Raw genomic sequence first — 21,438 nt, 5'->3', positions numbered from 1 at the left:
TATTTTGTCACAATAAAAATATTTATCTCCCCAAAGATACCCAATAAACAAAGGGTTTGATGGGCAGTAGATTTTAGTTATTTATTTATTTCCTTTATTAAATTATTTATTTATTCTAATTTGTTATACATGATGGCAGAATGAAATTCATTTGGGCAGTAGATTTTAAATTAAAAAAAGAAGATTATTCTGAAAACTAGAGCTCATTCATGAAACTTCAGGCTGAAGAACTTGTGACTGACAAGTTTGACTTAGTGGATTGCTCGGACTCCTTTAGGTTTGGTATCAATGTAGGCCTAACTGCACTTTGCTCCTTGTGGCTCCACTGCCTGCCTAGTTCTGCCTTTTGAATCCACAGGACAAATCCAATCCCTTTTCCAAGTGGTAGCTCTCCAAGTGGTTGGTGGCAGCTGCCATGATCACAGAAGTCATGCTGTTTGATCACATGCTTCCCTGTGTAGAATGGGACATTCATTCTGAGGAAGGGGGGTTTCCCAGTAAAGAGACAAAGAAAGCAGGGCTTGGGGCTGGGAAGACAGGTGATACAACCAAGCAACAAATGGAGCTGGGATTTGAACCCTTTGGAGGTGTTCCTGGAGCAAAGGCTGTATTTTAGATGCCAGGCAATGTTGCCTCTTGGCCAGGTCCCAGGTTCCCCCTTAGCCTTCTTCTCCACAATCCCTTGGTCTTTTCTTATATGGCTTCCTTCTACATTCTTCTCCAGTCTATTCCCTCATTTGCAGTGAATATCAGGCCAGGCCCCACTAAGGCAGAGTCAAGCCCTTTCTCTTATTACACATAGGCCCACGTTTCATGGATGCCCTATTGGACTCAGCATTCTACAAGGTCCAGTGGCCCCACAGAGGGGGAGGATCATTAGAGGAAATCCATTCCAAGGCCCTAGCAGACTCCTTTTCCCTATCCCCATCATTTGCTAAAAGCAGGGGCTGGCCCCACCTGTCTCTCTTGTAGTATCCTCCCAGGAGTTCCCGCAGAGGAAGATATTGCCTGTTTGTTTAAAAGGCTTATTACTGGTTCTTAATGCTATTTTGACAGATGAAAGTGAGTCAATTAGAGCTGGAAATAGCTCTGGCTGCTTAGGTTTCTTCCAGGTGGCTGCCCATTCCCCATCCATGGAACTTTTTCTCTCTTCACCAAAGAGAGATTCTTTTGCTTCTGTTATCCCTTTGACCCCCAAAACCACTCAAGAGTTTCCTTCTTCTGCAAAGATATGCTGTTGAAATCATGGATGAGGGTTGCTGTGACAGACCCTCTCTGTGACAGGGACAAAGTGAAAAAATGGTGACGGGAGCCCTGACAGGTCAACCTCCGGGATAAGGAATATGAATGGCCTCAGTGAGCCCTGTGTTTTTATAGGTATCACTCTGGTTCCATCAGCCACAAATGCAGTTGCCCTGTATTGAATATCTTTTTAGGGTCTTTGGAACAATGTGCTTCCCTGTGTCAACTCCCACCAAAATGCGTCCAATGTTGATCACAGGCTTGGGTACCTCAGAGTCAATCATCTTTGTGAGGGCAAGAGTCTTTTGTGGGTGGCTCACAGGGTTTCCCAGAGTTATGCTAAGGCCCCAGTGAAGGGCATTCCAATGCTTCCTGGTTGGTAAGGAGTCTGTACAATAGACTTTGCCTTGTCCCTGGAGCAAAGGTGTGATCTCCCATGTGGTTTGTTGGACAATTGGGTACAGGATAAGTGGTCAGAGTATTTGTAAGAGGCACCTCAAATTTATGCCCAAGAAAGAACTCTTCCTTAATGCTCCCAAACATACATTGACTTCTCTAGGTTCTCTTATGGAATATAATGCCACTATCCAACTGTTTGCTCACACTCAAATCCTAAATCATCCTGGATTCTTTTCTTTAGTTCATGCATAAAGGTCCTTAAATAGAAGGCATCAGCAGATCCTGTTTCCCGTCCCTCCACATTACAGAGCAAATTGGACCAAACTGATATACAGCCCATACTACCATTCTTGTCTAAGGCATACTTATTTTCTGTCTGAGCTATCACAACAGCTCTCCAACACCTATTCCAGTTCTCATTGTTGCAAGAAAGATCTTCTAAAGACATAAGTCAGATCTCCTCTACAACTTCCATGGCTGCTCCTAAACATTTAGAGTCAAGACCAAACTCCTTACCATGGCCCACAATGCTAATTGTCTTCTAGTCTGTCTCTCTTGCCAATATCATTTCCTATCTTTTTCTCCTTGCTCACTCTGCTTCAACCACATGTGTATTTTTGCTGATCCTTGAATATATATTCCCTGGGTCCTTTGCACTTGAGAATCTTCCTTCTATCTGGAAGGTTCTTTCCCAGAACTGTATGTGGCTACTGTCATCTCATTCCTCAAATCTTAGCTCAAACCAACTTTATTCCAGAGAAAACCTTTCTGATAGCACTCTCTGTAAGTATCCTATTTATTTGCTTACCTATCATTTATCTTTCTCCATCAAAAATTTTGGGTGCTAATGAGATTAAGAATTTTATTTTTCACTATTGAATTACACTATCTAGACTAGGATATTGCACATAACAATCACTCAATAAATGGTGCTTATATTTTAAAATATGCTCATGAATCGTTTGGTACTCGCCCATTGAGAGGTGGGGTCTGTGCCCACTCCACTTGACTCCGGACCTCCTTAGTGACTGGTTGTCTAGTAGAGTATGATAGAAGTAACACTATGTGGTCTTACAAGGACAATCAGTATCTGCCTTGGTCTCTGGACCATTTGTACTAAAGCCTGGATCTCCATATAAGTAGTCCTACTGCTCTGAGGCTGCCATGCTGGGAGGAAGCTCAATCTAGCCCATGTAAAAAGGCCACATTGAGAATCGCTAAGATTATATGAAGAGAGAGATGCAATCAATCCCAACTGTTCCAGTCCCCACTGTTCTACTGCCATCCACTATCTGACTGTTAACTGTAGAGACCTTGACAAGAACCATCAGCTAAGCCATTCCTGAATTTCTGATAATAGAAATTGTGAAAAATACCCAAAATAATGTTATTTTTCAAGTCATTAAGTTTTGAGGGGATTTATTTCACTGTAATAGAAGACTAGAACAAAATGGTAGGAGACCCTCAATGTTACACAAAATTACATAGAAGAGGATGTGAGGGGAAAGGGGGCGGGAAACAAGGGAGAGAATTGAACAACAGCAGATGAGGTACAGAGGGATGATGGGAGGGGAGGGGAGGGGGGATAATAGGGGAAAGGAAAGGTAGCAGAATACATCAGTCACTAATATGCCATTATGTAAAAATATGAGTGTGTAACCCATGTGATTCTGCAATTTGTATTTGGGGTAAAAATGGGAGTTCATAACCCAATTGAGTCAAATGTATGAAAGATGATATATCATGAGCTTTGTAATGTTTTGAAAAACCAATAAAAAAAAAAGAAGACTAGAGCAGAGAGAATGGATGCTTAACATCCAACTATTCTCTGGTGGCTGCTATAATGTGTACTATTCCTAACCAATTTACTGGTCCAAGTGCCTAGGCAGTCTATGCCAGGTCTCATGGATGGAAGAAAAGAAATGGGAAGTTGAAAATTACTACTTGTTTGGCTGAACTTTGAAGAGCCTCATCTGTGTGACCATGAGCCTCTTTACAGGAATAGTTCAGAACCTTCCCAACATTCTCTGGCTTCCTTAATTCTTCAAGTCCTTTTCTAGAATTAGACACCTAGTCCTAACCCAGAGAACCCCTACTTGATTATTATTATTTTTAACTTTTTTAGTCATAGCTGGACATAATACCTTTATTTTTAATTTATTTTTATGTGGTGCTGAGGATTGAACCCAGTGCCTCGCAGGTGCTAGGCGAGCGCTCTACCACTGAGCCACAAACCCAGGCCCACTACTTGGTTATTTATATCAATCCTGCTCAAAACTCTTATACCTCTTCCTATTTCTTTCTGATTTCCTAGATGAAGTTTGTCTCCTGTTTCAGAGAGAGGAGCTGGTGGACCAAATTATATCCCATCAGACCCTCTTTTGATCTTTTAGCTTAATAAGCAGGAAATGTTCTGCACAGTCAGAGAATATTACACAGGGAAGTAGAGGTGATGACCACGGACAATGATAATGGAGATAGCACTGAGTGTTTCTTCGCTCATGGTACTAAGCGTTTCCCAAGTATTTTCTCATTTAATCTCCACATCCCTCCAATGTAACCATCCCACCCCTATTTTACTAATGAAGAAACTAGAGACATTTAGGTGACATATTTGAAGCCAATTCCTTTTGATCCTGATTTCCAGAGAAATCACCTACCTGGGATATATTTGATACACAAATGGCAAATATTTGATACACTAGCCACTTTCTCCCTTCCCAGGTTCGTGGCATCTGGTCCCACAGAACCTCTAGATCATTCTTACCATAGCTCTCCAAGTAGGTACAACCAATTGGTCAAAACTGACATGCCGGATAAGACCCTTTTGCTACCTCCCCAATTTCTTAAGGAATAGGGACCCAGAAAGGTCAAGTGACTTTCTAAGGTCATCCAGCTAATGGGTGGTAGTGCTGGGATGGAAATGCACTTGAGAAAGGAATATCACAGCCCCGTGCGCAGGGAGGTCGCTCACCCGCGGACAGCGTGCAGCAGGCGCAGCGAAGGGTACGCAGTACGCACGTTGACGTGGTGCTTCAGGATGAGCTCGTTGACCCACTCCACACGCTCCTTGCCACCCCTGGCCATGAAGGCAGGGATCCACAGGATGCTGCCATTGAGGCTGTGCAGTCGCTGCAGCAGCTTCTCCCGCCACGTGGCATTGACCAAGTCCTCGAAGGCCCGCTGGATGACCGAGGGGTTCATGGTAACCAGGTCGGTCTTGAGTCCTACATCCCGGGCATACTCCTGCACCGGAGCCAGGTTGCACCTGAGGAGGAAAAAGGCAACAGGGTCCTTTTAGAAAAGCTGAACCCTATTCTTACATGTAACCTTTTTAATTGTTTCCCTCTCCTTGCTTCAAACTCATCACCAAAGATAAACCCAGGGCATCTCCCTGAATGACGGACTTCTTTTGTTATCCTTATCCTCCTCCTGCCACAAATGTTTATTAAGCCTCAACCACATAGTTAGTAATTTACTAGGCCCTGGGGACAGAAAGTACCTCCATTCTGGAGTTCAGGATCTAGGAGAGGAAGAAAGGGGCAAGAGAGGCAGCCCTCAGCTGCAAGATGAAGATGCTGTTGGCAAGTTGACCTGCTTGCAGGTGGCAGCGGGCGGGCTCTGAAGACAGACTCCCAGGTTTAAAACTCAGCTCTGACATTCTCTACCTGTGATTCTGGGCAATATACTCATCTCTCTGTGCTTCCCCAGGACTATGCAGGAGATCACAACAGCAGCCCCACGGGGATTACTTCAGTTACACATACCCAGTGCCTAGACCATAGCTGGGCCACACTAAGAGGCCCATGACTTCATCATTCTTACAGGGAGGAGAAAAAGTAGTAGGGGCTGATGACTGAGGGAGTCTAGAAGGATGAGCAGAAATCCAGTGGTAGACATGGCACAGGAAGAGAGTCTTTCTCCAATTTGCTAAAACAGAAGAATCACCTTGGGTGCTGGTTAAAAGTACAGATTCCTCAGGTCCCTTAGCTGGAGAGCCATTCAGCTGGTTCCAGAGCTTAAGAATTCTCTCTCTCTCTCTCTCTCTCTCTCTCTCTCTCTCTCTCACACACACACACACACACACACACACATACACTTTTTGCAGAGGGTGTGAAATAGCCTGAGTGCTCAGAGGAAGGCAAGTGATTTGGTCTAACTGGGGCAAGTCATGTGAAGGAGATGGGGCTAGAGAGACATGCTAGAGATGAGAGACATCAAAAGGCCTGTGTCAGAGACTTCGTTCAGAAGAAAACAGAGACTACTAAAGGTTCTCGAACAGGAGAGTGATATGAGCACATTTGTATTAGGCAACAAACAAAAAACCAAAGCTGTAGGATTCACTGGAGGGAAGGAGTTGGGTATCAGAGGATGAAATAAGAGGTCACTGAAATTGCTCATGAATCGGTCAGGCTGCCAGGATGGACAGATTCTTAATTATCTAGGGACTATCTTGGGGGCCTCTCCCATCCTCAAGGGTTCTGGTTTATATGAGCACACTTGGGCTTCTTGCCTGTACCAAGGACGTATGGAAGGCAGCAGGGGGCGCTGCTGGGGAGGCTTCCATGCTGCCTGGGATTTGATGGTAGACATAAGCTTGAGAAATTAGAATAAGTATGTATAGAACGGAGGTTGTGAAGATGTGAAGACTGGGAGCTATATGCCATTGCCCGATGATGAAATCCAGAAAGACACTATTTACTCCTGGCTTTAAGAAAGGACTTTTCTTCTGCAACTGGGTAGAAAAAGTAGAACAGTTAGAAAGAAAATGAACATTATGGAGCCCCTGGTGTGTGCCAGCCACTTGGCTAGTCATCAACAGAGATCAGTTCATTGTACTGTGACCCATTTTTAGTCACCCTCTTTTTACAGATGAGCAAACTGAGGCACAGAGTGTTCCAATTAAGTTGCCCAAAGTCCCAGGGTTAGTAAGGGAACCACCAGGATTCGAACCCAGTTGTGTCTGATTCCAAAGCCTGTATAACTATTTCCAACTGAGCCCCGCCCCCTCCATTCCTGCCCTCAGACCTTGCTATCTCTGATTGTAGTTAAATATTGCAGGGAAATAGAATTGCTGGAGGACACTTTCAGGAGCCCCTGCCACAGGCTGCAGAGATTGGGGTATTATTGCCAGCCACATTATCCAGTCTTGCGCCACCTTGGTCTTAGTTACCTATTGCCCTTAAGCTGTGCTGAGCCAGGATTCCCAAACCTTCCCTGATGGCTGGGGCCTCCTCCAGACCAACCTCCAGTTCATAAGAGCAGGGTCAGGTGGACTCAGTGAAGTTGAGACTTACTGAAGTCAACTGCAGGCCAGTAGGAGCTGCGGGCAGGCAAAGAAGGAAGCAGACAGCAGTGTGGGATGCCATCCTCTGGAAGGTGCTATGAGACTCCAAGGCACACGGGCTCCTGCTCACAGTGGAGGCTGGGAGGTTCAGGCTATTCCAGTGACCAAGTCTCAGTGAAGATGCCTGGGGGCTTGGGGGCAGGGGGAAGCTGTGCCCTAAATGGATGCTTTAGGTGTACTTCTTCCCCACACTGCTTCATTTATGGAGAAAGGGCAGAGTCAGGAAAGGCTTACACCTGTTCTAGGCTCTCTTCTGTCCAAAGAATTCTGGGTGGGCTGTGAGAGGGCTTGGTTCTGGGCAGAAAAGGAGTAAACCTTTTCCAGAAACAACCATATTCATAGGTCTACACTGAGCCATCTGCAGAGTGAGGGAGGCAGGTATATGGGCTCTGAAGCCCATACTAGCTGTATGCCTCTGCACTTTCTGTGCCTCAGTTTCTTCTCTACAAATTGGGGATAAAATAAAATATGCCTGTTCTGCAAGAACTAAATAAGCTAATACTGGTGAAGTGTGTAGAATAGCACATGGTACCTGCCAAGTGCCCAGTGAATGTTCAGGGGTGATCTGAAAGGTTATTTATCTGTGAAAGGTCATTTGCTGGTAGGATGCTCCCTGTGGAGGGGTTGTGCTTGTGTGTGCACATGTGAGCACACAATGAACTCTTGATCCCTAAACTTCTGGGAACTCCCCCTGCCCACATGGCCCTGAGTCAGCCATGGCCTCCTCACCCTGGCACTGCAGGCTCCTGTCGTTCTCCTAGGACCAGCCCTCCTGCCCAGCCTGTCTCAGCAGCACCTCGTGCAGCCTGTGCTTGCTCAAGCCGTTGCCTCCCTGATCCCTGAACCTGTCTTTCTGCCTCCATGATTTTCTTCATGCTCTTCCCTTCTCCTCCTCACTTTCGTTGGTCCAAGTCAGCCACACTCAAATCCCACATCTTCCAGAAGCCCAGGAGGTGCCATGTTTTGCAAGCTCGTTGTGTTTATGTGCTCTGTGTCTCACCAGAACCCCCAGCTCATGTTTCCCATTCAGTTTTCTTAAAGGGAGTAAGGTCCTATGTGTCTCTGAGACTCTCACACAAAGGAGGGACCCAGGGTGGACTGATTTAATTGAAGACTCAGATTAACATGGACAGAGACATCTCCATCAGGACTGTCATGGTGCCTGTCATCTTGGCAGAACCACGGGGAGCTTATTGGAATAGCAGAGTCTCATCCATGTCAACCACATGCAGGCCCTCCTCTGTGCTGCACACAGCCTTGGCCTGGAGGTAAAGATGGACATAGCCAGCTGGGTGCAGTGGTGCACGCCTTCAATCCTAGGAGGATCAGGAGTTCAAAACCAGCCTCAGCAAAAGTGAGGTGATAAGCAACTCAGTAAGATCCTGTCTCTAAATAAAATGCAAAATAGGACTGGGGATGTGGCTCAGTGGCTGAGTGCCCCTGAATTCAATCCCCAGTACCCCTCCAAAAAATAAGATGGCATAGCTATTTTGCTTTGGAGGAGCTCACGGTCTAGGTGCATGCGTGTGGTGGAGACATAGGGTAGACAAAGATTTAACAATAAATGTGCCACACCACAACGGGACACATTGTCTGAGGAATTTCCAAATGTCATCCCTTTAATGCTTACAACCTCATACTCTCTTGACTGTGTGTGTGTGGTAACAGAGCATGCTATGGCCCTAAGTGCAGGCTGCACACCAGCAGCAGTGACATCCGCTGGGAAGCTTGTTAAAAATGCAGAGCCTTGGTCCCCACCTCAGACCTGAGACTCAGACTTTTAATAAGCCAGGCGATGCACACACATTCCCATTTGAAAAGCACTGGGCTAGAGCCTGGACAGGAATCATAATGGAAGAACTTAAAGCAAGCCCAGGCCACCCATTTTACAGACAGTTAAACTGAAGCCCCAAAAGACAATTCAAGTGATGTGCTCTGAGCCATGTGACAAATGGGCATAAGAGCCAGAAACCACACTATTTACCGTGTGTGCCAAAGAGGATGCTGTGAGCCAAAATCAGCCATTGCCTCCTGAAATTCCTGAGGCAGGGTTTGGTGGAACACAGAAAGCTCGCTGTTGAAAGTCGTTCCTCGTGGCAAAGAAAAGAGGCATGGCCTATATGTGTTCCACGAGACCAGCAAGGCCTCCCTCAAGCCTGCCCGGCACCTTGGAAGGGATCTGGCCTTACCAATAACACCCACCACACCTTTGTTCCTCTGGCCTCCAGTCAGACAGATCCACCATGCTTCCTTCCTCTCCCCCAACCAATCTTTAGCCTGAAGGACTTTGAAAACTAAGGGCTAAGCCTTTGGTTATACCAGAGACAAAGAGACCTGCCAAAGATGAACAAAATGGAAGCCACTTTGGCTACCAGACTGCGTAGCTCTCCAGTCCTAGGGGATACTAAGGTAATTAGAGCTGTTCCTTCCCATGTCCTTAGGTTCAAGGAATTCTATGATCAGATCATTTCCCAAAGTCCAGGGACAAGACTTTCTTTGCATCAGGACAGTCCCAACAGAAATATGAGACACAGTGTGAGGTTCTTCCTGGGCCAGGAGCTATTTGGAATGAAATCCGAGGCTCCAAGTGCCCTACTTTTGACCAGGGGACAGCAAAGCCTTGTTTTCAAATCTGAATGGGCTGGGGCTAGGTGTTCTTGGCCATGGGTCCAAACTGAGTCCAAACATCCCCAGAGACTGAAAAATGAGAACTGATATTTTAGAGAAAATGATGGTCAAGTACAAAATCCAAGTTTCTCTGTCACTCCCTCACTTCAGACTTTGACTACAGCATGACGAAGTTACTAGTAGAGTGCCACCCTCCAGGACGCTACAAAGAGCTTTGCCAATTTGGACCAACAATCCAAGTCAGCCAGGAGATTTTCTTACTAACCTTTTGTGCCAGGCTCTGTTTAGAGGTTAACAAACTTTTTCTGTAAAGGTGCTAGATAATAAATATTTTCAGCTTTGCAGGGTATACGTTCTCTGTGTTGCTTTAGCAACAACGCTTCAGCTCTGCCCAACTACTGAACTCTGCATCATGAAAAGAAAGCAGCCATTGACAATGTGAAAATGAGCAGAATGGCTGTGTTCCAATAAAACTTTATTTATAAAAATGGGGGTGGGGGCAGCTGCATGTGGTGGTACATAATTATCATTCCAGCGACTTGGGAGGCTGAGGCAGGAGGATCAAAGCCAGCCTCAGCAATTTAGCAAGGCCCTAAATCACTCAGTGAGACCTTGTCTCTAAATAAAATACAAAAAAGGCTGGGGTTGTGGCTCAGTGGTTCTGCATCCCTGGATTCAATCCCCAGTACCCCCCCCCAAAAAAAAAAAATACTAAAAAAACAACAACAGGCAGTTTGCCTCCCACTGCTCTGGGTTAGTGATTCTCAACCTTGGCTGTGCACCAGAATCCCTGGAGCTCCCTTGGCCATACCTGCCCTGACTCCCTTATCCCCCAGATGATTTAATTGGTTGGAGGTACAGTCTGGACACTGGAGATAAAGATCCTCAAGCAGCTCCCATGTGCATCAAGGTTGAGAATAGGGACTAAGCCCACCAATGTGTCTTGTTTCAATCTTTTGGGACAACAGCAATGCTCGGCGTCAATATACCTGCTGCTCTGGGCACCAGTGCAGGTGGTTACCTGATGACGAAGCTGTGCGTGTCAATCTCCTGCCCGCAACCACTGTTCAGCAAGACCCCCGAGTTGCCCACAATGGCACAGGTCCGGAAGTGCTTGTTCTTCAGGGGCGAGGTTCTGGGGAGGAGCTCGTACAGGTTCTGGGACACGTTCATTGTACTGTCACGGTCAAAGATGTAATGAATAATGTCTCCGGGCTTCAGGGTCCCCTTGAGGACGGAAATATCCTTCTCAGCATCCAAGAACTTTAAAATTTGCTTCCTATAGAAACCAAACATGCATGAGGAAAGTCTCTATGTTGCTAGATGCACTTTGCCAAACCAGATTTTCCTGTCCTATGTCACTGTGTGGGGCTGCTGCACCCCAGCAAGTAGGTAGAGAATAGCAAGAGTTCAGATACCCTCTAGGATGGGTTCCAGGACTGACAGAAGGCCCCAGGATAGAAGGAGGTCCACCATCCAGGCTTATGTATGGCCTGAATGTTCCTTGTCCCAGAAATGTTTTAGTTTGGGGTAAATTCAGACATTTGCCCCTCCCTGCATCACACTCCTCTCAGAGGGATTCAGTGCTACCATGTGAGAGGGAGTCCTGAACTAGGGACATTAAGCCAGGATGACACAGGCTTTCAATCCTCATTGGCTTATTTTCTTTCATGGGCAGAGAGGCCACATGGGGGTGAGTGGGAACATGGTACTAGGAGGGGTACCACCCCTTCCTCCTCTGAGACACTGTGAGGGTGGCTTGCCACTTGGCTGGCTTGTCCATTGTGTAGGGTGTGTCTCTGGCTCCCCCCAACCTGGAACAGGGTTTGTGAATCTCACCATGTCCCTGGTCCACAAAGGAGAAAGGCTCCTTTGTGGTGTTTCAGAACAGAGGTGATCAAAGGCCAGCTGTCTAGTCCTGGGTAACTTTGACTTAGAAGGCAAGTTCTAGAATCATCTAGAAAAGCCCAAGAGAAGGGATGGGGTTGGATTAGGGAAAGAATGGGTGTCCTTATGGAATCCCCAGGGGAGTTTTACTTAAAACACACAGCCTTCTTCCAGGAACCTGAGCATCCCAGCCAGCTGCCTAAATCACCCAATAAATCTTCAGAGATAATTCAAGCCATAAAGAGAAAGGGATTGGCTACTCAATAAATAAAATAAATTTCATCTCCTGTTGTGAGCCCCTATCTAGACAGACCCAGGGATGCTGGCCTCCCTTCCCACAGAGCTTTGGAGGCACAGAATGCTCATGCTGTCTTCAGATGTGAGGATCTGCAGGATGGTTGCCCCATTGTACAAATGGTGATGCTGAAGCCCAAGCTGGATTTGAAATGTGCACAGCCTGTGAATATCACAGGAGGCTGTATGATCAATCACTTGAGAACTATGGAAACTTCAGAAACTCCAGCTGACACCTAAGACATCCTGATTCTGAGGGGGGCTGTGATTTGCTCAGGTTTGGGGGCTCTCGCATGGCCAAGGAGTACCTAAAACCCTTGGCCGGGTATGACATTCTCCATTCACTTGTCTTTCCACATTTGTGACCCTGATCTCTTGCTATTATACAGGGGAAATCACCCTTGCTGAATAATTTGTTCCTTTTGATGGAAAACAGGTGCTTTTTTTTTTTTTTTAAACCAGGTTTACCAAGGATTACATAACTCGGCTCATTCATATAGTTTGGAAATTACTAAAACCCTTGCAACTACTTAACCCAAAGTATTTAAAAGCAAAGAGAGTCCCTAGAAAGCCCATAAATAAATACCTCTGTGAGGGAATTAATTTCTAACTAATTATGAGAAATGACTATCAATTATTAAGCATCATTGCAAATCACTTGCAGAATCTTTTATTATGAACAATTTTGGTGATTAACTGACTGAAATAGAGGGCGATTCCTTTTCCTTCTGGGTGAAAACAATTGTTCCTCTGAAGGTAGCCGGGTGTTTCCAGGATCCCCATGGAGGCCACAGTCTGGTCTTTGAAAGCAAAGTTCGGGAGCGTGGGTGGGCATGTGGGTGTGAGTGTGTGCATGTGTGTTTCTCTGCCCAGTGGCAAAAGGAAGGGCTAGAGAGAACTGCAGCTGGGTTGTGTTGCCAGGGGAATTTCACTAACAGGTACAGTAGTGCTGTACATGGTGGCCATTAGAAATAAATGTTCACCTCCTGACCCCTGGAACATGTGAATGTGACCTACATTTGGAAATATCATTTTTGCAGATGTAATTAAATTAAGGATCTGGAGATGAGATCACCCTGGATTACCCAGGTGGGCCCTAAATCCAATGACAGTATCCTATGTGAGACAGGAGAGGAGACTAAGCAGACCCTATAAGGATGACCTCAGAGACTCGCATCTGCACCCCTGTTCTGTGACAACCCTCCAGTTTTCCCACAGTGAGCTGGAGCCCCCAGAAGCTGGAAGAGGCAAGAGGAGGGGTCCCTCACCTATAGCTCTTGGTGGGAATGTTCAGGATTTTGGCCTCCATTCCATGAGAGACTAATTTCTGTAGTTTCCAACCATCAATTAATGGTAATTTGTTGTGGCTGTCAAAGGGAACTATGTGGTGGTCTTGCTGACTCCAGGTGCCCTGGTCACAGGGGGGCAGACTGACAAGACTGGAGGACCTCCCCACACAGCCTCCGAGGAGACACTGAAGAAGTGGGAAGCTGGCGGATGATGGAGTCCAAGGACATCTCTTTCAGATGGATTCCCAGCTACCTGACCCATAGATCTCATTCCTCTCTATTACCATACCCCTCATGTCCTCAAACAAATCTCAAGAGCTAGGGAGTGGGGCACTTCCTACCTGAAGGAGCAACTCCCTGATGTGTGGCGACATTGTTGGTGGCTATTCTCCACTCCTTCCCCATGCTGATGGCCTGGATGGCCATCAGAGCTCTCCTTAGCTGGTCCTGGTTGTCCTTCACCTTCATCTCCATTTCTCTATTCCTCACCTCCTTGTTGGTGCTCCTGCAGCACCCAACACACACATCAGACTTCAATCTCTGTGCATGTGGGATGTGGCTTGGCACATCTGGAAAACTCCAAGTTGTCCTTCAAAGCCCAGTGCTCTAGACCAGCCTTTCCCAGCAGTCCTCTAAGACCCCTTGCAGAATGAAAACGGCTCCTCATTCCAACCTCCTTGTTTCCACCTGTTGCTAAGATGCAATACCACCGAATGAGTATGTCCTCCTCCTCTGTCCTGTCTTTGCTTCTTTTTGTGTTTCTCTGCCTAACACTTCTGATTCATGTCAGCACCTTGGGATGGCAACACAATGCTTGGAAATAAATAGAATATACTGACTAATATTTGCTAGGTCAATCATGGCTACATCTAAACTAAGTGTCCAGGGATGCTGTAATTATAATTCTTCTCCACATTTCCTCAATCCTACTCTCTGGGGAAACAGACTTCTGTTTTTAGGGTCAGTTCCTGGGTCTCTCAGCTAAGGGTTTTTATTTTCATGTTGTGGGAGAGGGGCAGGCTTTCAAGCCACAAGAACTATGGGAGGGAACAGCTCACCCTGGGCAAGTGGAGGACAAACAGGGTGCAGAGGGCAGGCAGGCTGAAAGAGAGAGGCCACCCGTGGCCTCCATTTCCCAGGTGCTGTACGGCCCTAGCCTAAGCCAGGTATCTCAGCAGGGAGTTCCTGCCACCTCCTCTGCCCAATTTGCTATGTACACATGCCAGGTTGCTGGGCTCACTCTGGGTTTTATTTCCAATTGATCGTTTACAGATGAAGCTTGTCTCTCTGCAGGAGGTAAACATTTTATTTCTATTCTACTTCTTTAGATGATGGAGAGGGACAATTTGCAGGCTTGCACTGGAGAAGGCCAAGCCTGCCTCTTGTCCTATAGGTAATTACCAGTACCTGATCCTCAGAGAGAGCGTCTGGTTGTGTCTCCATTTGGACGAAGCTGGCTGGATGTTGTGTTTAATGCTTTCATTACTTCTGTCAACGACAGCTGGAGATGAGGAGCCATTTATTACAACTTCGGCTCTGGAAAGAGGGAAAAAAAAATAAAGACGAAGGTAGACATGATCTGTTAGCATGCCAATGACAAGTCTAATAGTTTTGTTTTTGCACGAGCTTGAATGTAAACTTCAGAAGAGCAAAATTGCAGTTATTACCTGAGAAGCGAAGGAAGTCTATTTATCTTCTAGAATGCACAAACTCTCTCCCTCGGGTATAACCTACATACATTCTTAGAGACAGGAAGGGGGGTGATAATACTATTTTTCTACCCCTCCACCCTCAATGTTTCCTCCCAGTGAAACCTGGCAGTCACACCAGAATAGTAATGTTTCCTATTTAAGCTATTGATAAGAAACTCCACAAGTAACAGTTCTATTAGCTGCAAAGCATCATACAATGGCTTGCAAACTCAATAAAGAGAAGACAAAAGCTTATGCCAGGACAAGGTCTCTGTAGACTGCGGCTTCTTCCTCCTCCCCCACATTCCCATCACTCTTTTGTTGACACAAGAAACATCTGCCGGTGACAGAGTTATTCATGCTGTGTCTCTCTGTCCTACTAGAATGCAAGCGGGGAATCTCTTGCACACATTCCTACATTCCCTCATGGTCTAACATAGCAGGTGCTCAATAAATAAGTGTTGAATTTGACTTTGAAATTGATCCTGGGGGAGCTTGGAGTGGATGAAGGAGCTGACTGGCTTTGTGTGCCTGGGATGGATCACAATTCTGGGTATAAACCATCTTTCCACCTGACTCAGTAACACCGGGCATTAGAGGACTCACTTGAATTCAGAGACTTGAAATCTATGCTAGTAGGTTTCTAAGAAACTAGGCTACAATTATATCTTTAAAGGCAGCACGAAAGCCAGGCTGCCTTCTGCTGTATGCACGCAGATGCATTTGGGTCACATCCGAAGTTCCTTTTGTCTGGGCTGACAGCAGGTCCTCCCAGTTAGAATGATAAGTGGATTTGTGATGCTGCATTCTGGGACTTTAAAGAGTCTAAACCAAACATCTCTGTCCTTTCCAAGTTAAAAGAGATGAAATCCTGTTATGAGCTCTAAACCCAATGTTTCCTTTTCCTTTTTTTGCAGGTAGAGGAGAAATCCATGTGGGGGTGTATATTGTCTCCCTCATTCCTCCCACTCACCCACCTCCATTCCTCAATACTCCTGTCTCCTCTGGATGCTACTACTCATCTCAGATCCAAATATATGTAACTTTGCAGAGGACAGACAATGAAAGGCAGGTGGACTTCTAGCATGCAGTCTTAAAGGAGTCTATAAGAGGAAACAGAAAAGCTGACCCTTTGGAATACTGACTATTTTCATGAAAGAAAGCAGAGTAGAGTGGAAGGATTTTGTAAGCTGTGTGACTATGGATAAATCGCTTTACCGCTCAGAGACATCGTTTCCCTATTTATGGAAGGAGAGTGTAGAAGAGGAAACTATCCAGCCCTGAGGTTTTAGAGCTCTAAAAGGACCACCGGTATTCCCTGCATGTACCACTGGCTGCTCTTTTATGAGGCTTCAGGAGGAACTGGTATGGCTGCATCCTTTTGGTCCTGCCTACTTCTGTGACCACAGGCAGGGGCAGTGACCTTGGGATTATGGGTTCAGCAGTTATATCCCAATACCCTAAGCTTTACCACAATTTACAGTAGTATAAGTGACAGAGATGCTGTAATGTTAGTGGTAAGGACTTGTTAGGACAAGCCTAAAGGGCTTGCTGATGCTCTCATAAGTGACCAGGGCCCAGCATCTCATGGCTTTAAGTAGATTCAGTCCTCGTGATGCTCCCCAGAAACTGGGGCATATTGCAGGGGCCCAGTGTTGCTCAGGAAAGAGGCACCTGCAGAGGTAGGCTATTGCAGAGGTTTGCAGAGGGGATCTGCTCAGAGACTTCCAGAAGGGCTTTTCAGACGTATTTGAGACACAGGGTGGTGAAAGCAGGAAAGGGGAAGAGATAAATGCTGCCCTGGAGAGCAGCCAAATCCTGTTTCTGTCCCTACTTTCTACTGTAACCTTGGATGGGACCTCGCATTGCTGCAAAATCTTACTGGACTTACTGGACCCTAGCTCTGTTGCTACCTGGCTGGAGGATGTGGGAAAGTCACTTTGGGTTTCTGGCCTCTGCCTTGTTATCTGTCTCACAAGGTATGGATCAGATATCCCCAGGGACTGCCTCTATGAGGAGGTCTTCTCGCGTGTTCTGTGTCATACAAACACGGCTGGACTGCAGAGCTGAAATATCCCACTTTAGTGAATGTGCCCTCCTATTCTCAGTGCTCTCCCTGATCCCCTATGTGGCACCTGGGGTATGTTTCAGCCTTAAGCTGTGTCACTTCCCAACTCCCAAAACACACCCTGAGTCACCATTTTCTCATACCACAAACACACCCACAGTGATAATAACAAGCGTCATTGGAGTATCTTCATAAACTCTTACATTCAATAGTTCTAATCCCTCCAAGGATGTATTGCATTATTATTCTATTTGCATGGCAAGCTGAGGTGCAGAAGGTGACACTACCTACCTGGGGCCCTAGCTAGCAAACTCAGGAGCTGAATCCAGGGCTACCTGGCTTCCCAAGACAGTTCCCACCTCTCCCACTCAATAAGCCCAAACCTCCGCAAGTTACCATGGGGGCTCGGCCTTGAGGGGAAGGATCTTGTTTCTCCCAAAGGGGGTATCTTTCCACAGTGGAACAGAGAGGAATTTAGGCACACATGGCTTTGCCCTTTATTTCTGTAATATTTGCATGGTAGCTTCAAGTGGTCAAGAGGTCACTGGAGATCTAGAAGCAACGATGTCAAGGACAAAAGGGGCAGTTTCTGAAGTCAGTCACACAGAGTCAGGGACAGATGTACTTGACAGGTCTCTTAAGGTCAAAAGACCCAGGAAAAAATATGGAAAGGCAAATAACAAACTTGTCTTCTGAATAACATGAACTCTCATTGCCAGCATGAACAAAATAAGACATTTAGAAGCAAGACAAAAACTTCAGTTCGAGCAGTGGCCTTTGTTTATGTCAAGTATCTTGGCACTTCCTCCATTGCTCCTTCAGCTTGGGCTTCTGAGACTGAAGGTCAGAGGTATGGGGCACTTGTCATTGGTGGAGAAGGGGACTTAGAAGCACAGTGAAATCACAGCCAGTGGCAATCCTGGGTCTGCTGGCTTGCAAATTATCTGCATGCTCCCCTGAGTCAGTCTGTGCCCTAGTCAAGCTCTGTCCCCAAGGCTTCCAATGTAGCATCATCACATCACATGAAATAATAAAGCTCTTTCAGAATTCAGAGTGCACCTTAAATGATCAGGGTTAACATTACTGAGTTGACTCCCTACATATTTTAAGGGGTCTCAGCAAAGTTCTTGAATGTATTATTTCCATCTTAACCTCCTGAACAAGCCATCTACCACAATAAAACTGGGTTAAAGTCCTGGTTTCCTTCAGGGTCTCCACCGCTCAGCAAAAATGCAAGTTTCAAGTAAGTTCATTGGTGGCCCAAGCTCTACAAAGTAGGTAGGCTCTTCTCCAGAAAGTAACTCTTAGCCATCTGCATTTCCATCTCTACAGCCTCTGGACCTTAGACCATTTCATGTGATCTTTCATCGACAGCTTCCCCCCAAAAGTGATTAGGGGAATGCAAAACCAAAGTGAAATGAAACAGATCTATTTGCTAAGTAAGAAGGGCACCATCCAGCAAAGAGGAGAAGCAGATTAATAGCTGCCTTACAGCAAAAACAAATGAACACAAAATCTAATTTACAAACCTATTAGATTTGCTATGTAAGCTGTTCACAGCTGATCTGATTGTACCTCTGCTTCCAGAATTCCTGCAAGACAAAGGAAATGCATTATTTATAAACCCAGTTCTTCCTTGAAAAGCCCTCTTCAATCACCAGGAGACCCCACAGCTCACCTGGAGGGCTACAGAGGGAGAACGAGATCTCACTCCGGACTCTCCAGAATGGGCAACATCCTGGTCCCAGCCATAGCCCAGGGGGTGGGCCTCCCAGCTCCTCCCCTGCTTCCCATTTGAACCCTTAGAATTAGCACCAAAGTTCTCATTTGAGATTCCCATTTGAGTCTGGAAATAAACCCCATTGGAGTTGGTCTCCCCTGGTTAATCACACAGGACAGCAGGATTCAGCATGACTCAGTGTCTGTTTTAACATGACTTAGCCTTTGCTCTTGCATGGTGCAGCCTCTATTCTAGCACTACTAAGCACGCTTCAACACCCGCTTTAACTTGACTCTACATCTGTTTTGGCATGACTCAGCTCCTGCCCACTGTTGCTTTCATTCATATGTGGTAAGATGTCTACCACAAATGCCATAACTTTATTCTCTTTTATTGCTGAGTAATATTCCATTGTGTATATATGCCACATTTTTTTTTTTATCCATTCCTCTACTGAAGGGCATCTAGGTTGGTTCCACAGTTTAGCTACTGTGAATTGTGCTGCTATAAACATTTATGTGGCTGTGTCCCTGTAGTATGCTATTTTTAAGTCCTTTGGGTACAGACCAAGGGGTGGGATAACTGGGTCAAATGGTGGCTCCATTCCCAATTTTCCAAGGAATCTCCATACTGCTTTCCACATTGGCTGCACCAATTTGCAGTCCCACCAGCAATGTTTGAGTATACCTTTTTTTCCCCACATCCTCACCAACACTTATTGTTGTTTGTCTTCATAATAGCTGCCATCCTGACTGGAGTGAGATGACATCTTAGAGTAGTTTTGATGTGCATTTCTCTAATTGCTAGAGATTATGAACATTTTTTCATATATTTGTTGATTGATTGAATATCCTTTTCTGAGAAGTGTCTGTTCAGGTCCTTGGCCCATTTATTGATTGGGTTTTTTTTTTTTTTTTTTTTTTTTTTTTTTTTTTGGTGCTTAGCTTTTTGAGTTCTTTATATAACCTAGAGATTAGTGATCTATCTGATGTGTGAGGAGTAAAAATTTGTTCCCAAGATGTAGGCTTGGTGACTGACTCATAGTGGGGTAGGGAGGGGAAGCATGGGAGGAATAGATGAACTCTAGATAGGGCAGAGGGGTGGGAGGGGAAGAGAAGAGACAAGGGGTTAGCAATGATGGTGGAATGTGATGGACATCATTATTCAAAATACATGTATGAAGACATGAGTTGGTGTGAACATACTTTATATACAAACAGAGATATGAAAAATTGTGCTCTATATGTGTAATAAGAATTATAATGCATTCTGCTGTTATGTATTTAAAAACAGAATCAATTAAAAAAAGAAATAAGATTTCTAGAAAGGCTTTCTGATATGCAAGAAGGAATGGTGAGTGAAATATTCAGAAGTGTGTGAGTAAATAAAAATAGCGTTGACTAATAAAAAAAAAAAAAAGATGTCTACCACATTCTCTCCGAACCTGAGACACCAGAACTTCAACAGAGGCAGCAAGATTAACTCAACAGTTTAAAGATTAACTCAATAACCAACTGTGACAACAATTTGCTTTGTGGTAGCCGGATAAATAATGTTAATGGTGTCACCTTGCAAGGGGTTGGGGGCAGGAGGAAGGTGGGGAGGGAGTCCTTTATTATTTCCTTTGGTGGAGAAGGTTTTGGAGGAAAAGTGTTCTCAGGCCCTTTCCAGTCCCACCTTCTATTTAACTCTGACAAATTCCATTGCCTGACACACAGTTTCATCACCACACTTTGCTATCATACAGGTGCAGGGCAGATGAATGTGCATGTCCCTGGGACCCCACTTTGTGTCCCACATGTACTTTAGAAAAGTTGTACGTAAGACTAATTATTTTTAATAATTAAAAAACATTTCCCACCAATTTACAGAGTGTGTGGTTTGGGAAATACTTTGTAGTTCTCTCATTTTTTTAAAGGTCTATTTAGCCTTTCAAGCAAGGTATTGATGTGATCCAAAGAAACAATTACAATCCTTCGGAAGCCATGCATTTGTAGGAACTCTATGATTAAATGAGAATTCTTTGGGGCAAAGTTAAGGTCTAGCTACACTGATTTTGAGTCTGGATTTTTCTAGCTGTTTTCCTTAGAATTAGGGTACTTATGTATATGTGTCTCTGTGTGTGTGTGTGTTTACATATGCATGTATTTTCTGGATATATTGAAATGTCTTTTATACATTATTTGGCAACAGGCAATATCCTCCCATTTCACAGTCAGATTCTGGACAACAGGACAGGACTCACCAGTGTCTTATTCTGGTCTCCCTTTAGGTTTTAAATTTTATCCCTCCAAATCTAGTTCTCAAAGACACAGTACCATTTTAATTTAACAGCTGCTACTCAGTTGATCTCTCTTCATTTTCCATTGGGAGGCAGAGCTCTTGTACTGTCCAGTTGGAGTCTGGGAATGCTCAGCCAGTTCTGGTCCTTGTAACCAGAGTCCACTCAGCTTTGCTGGGTGTGCTGCCCCACAGGTCATCATCCTTTCACACCCAGCCCCCCAACCCCAGCCCTCAAAATCAGCCCTCCTTGTGGAGATAACCTGCTAGGTCAGATATCAAGCTGAGTATAATAATTAAAAGCACAGTAATAGCCAAGTCTAATGAAAGGTTAACGAGGCAAAAGAGATCACCCAGAAAAGCTACATTGAAGAATTGATGTGTGATTAAAAAAAAATCATTGTCAAAGAAAATTCTAATTACTGGTTTGGAGTAGCTGTTTAACAATCTGAGGTAAGATGGGAGGAAGTCAGTTTGTCCCCCTTCTCTAGACAGCATAACAAGCTTCAAAAGGAATTAGCCAATGTTTCCCAAACTTCAGTGATTCCCACATCCCCTTCACCAGCTTTCCCTATCTATCACCCACACACTGT

At 45.2% G+C, this 21,438-nt stretch overlaps 1 protein-coding gene across 1 annotated transcript in view; it reads right to left on the bottom strand.

Moving 5' to 3' along the window:
- St8sia2 (ST8 alpha-N-acetyl-neuraminide alpha-2,8-sialyltransferase 2) overlaps positions 1-21,438 on the bottom strand; it is a 64,594-nt gene that overhangs the window by 16,825 nt on the left and 26,331 nt on the right. Inside the window, exons 2-5 of the mRNA XM_048790142.1 lie at positions 18,375-18,493; positions 14,494-14,622; positions 10,638-10,895; positions 4,616-4,909 (exon numbers count right to left, since the gene is read on the bottom strand). Coding sequence (XP_048646099.1) covers positions 4,616-4,909; positions 10,638-10,895; positions 14,494-14,622; positions 18,375-18,493 — 800 coding nt within the window. The remainder of the gene's footprint in view (positions 1-4,615; positions 4,910-10,637; positions 10,896-14,493; positions 14,623-18,374; positions 18,494-21,438) is intronic.

The sequence above is a fragment of the Marmota marmota genome, unplaced genomic scaffold, assembly GCF_001458135.2.
Source record: "Marmota marmota marmota unplaced genomic scaffold, marMar, whole genome shotgun sequence".
NCBI lineage: Eukaryota > Metazoa > Chordata > Mammalia > Rodentia > Sciuridae > Marmota > Marmota marmota.
The sequence above is the reverse complement of the archived record's forward strand: the minus strand, read 5'-3'. Positions and strand labels throughout refer to the sequence as shown.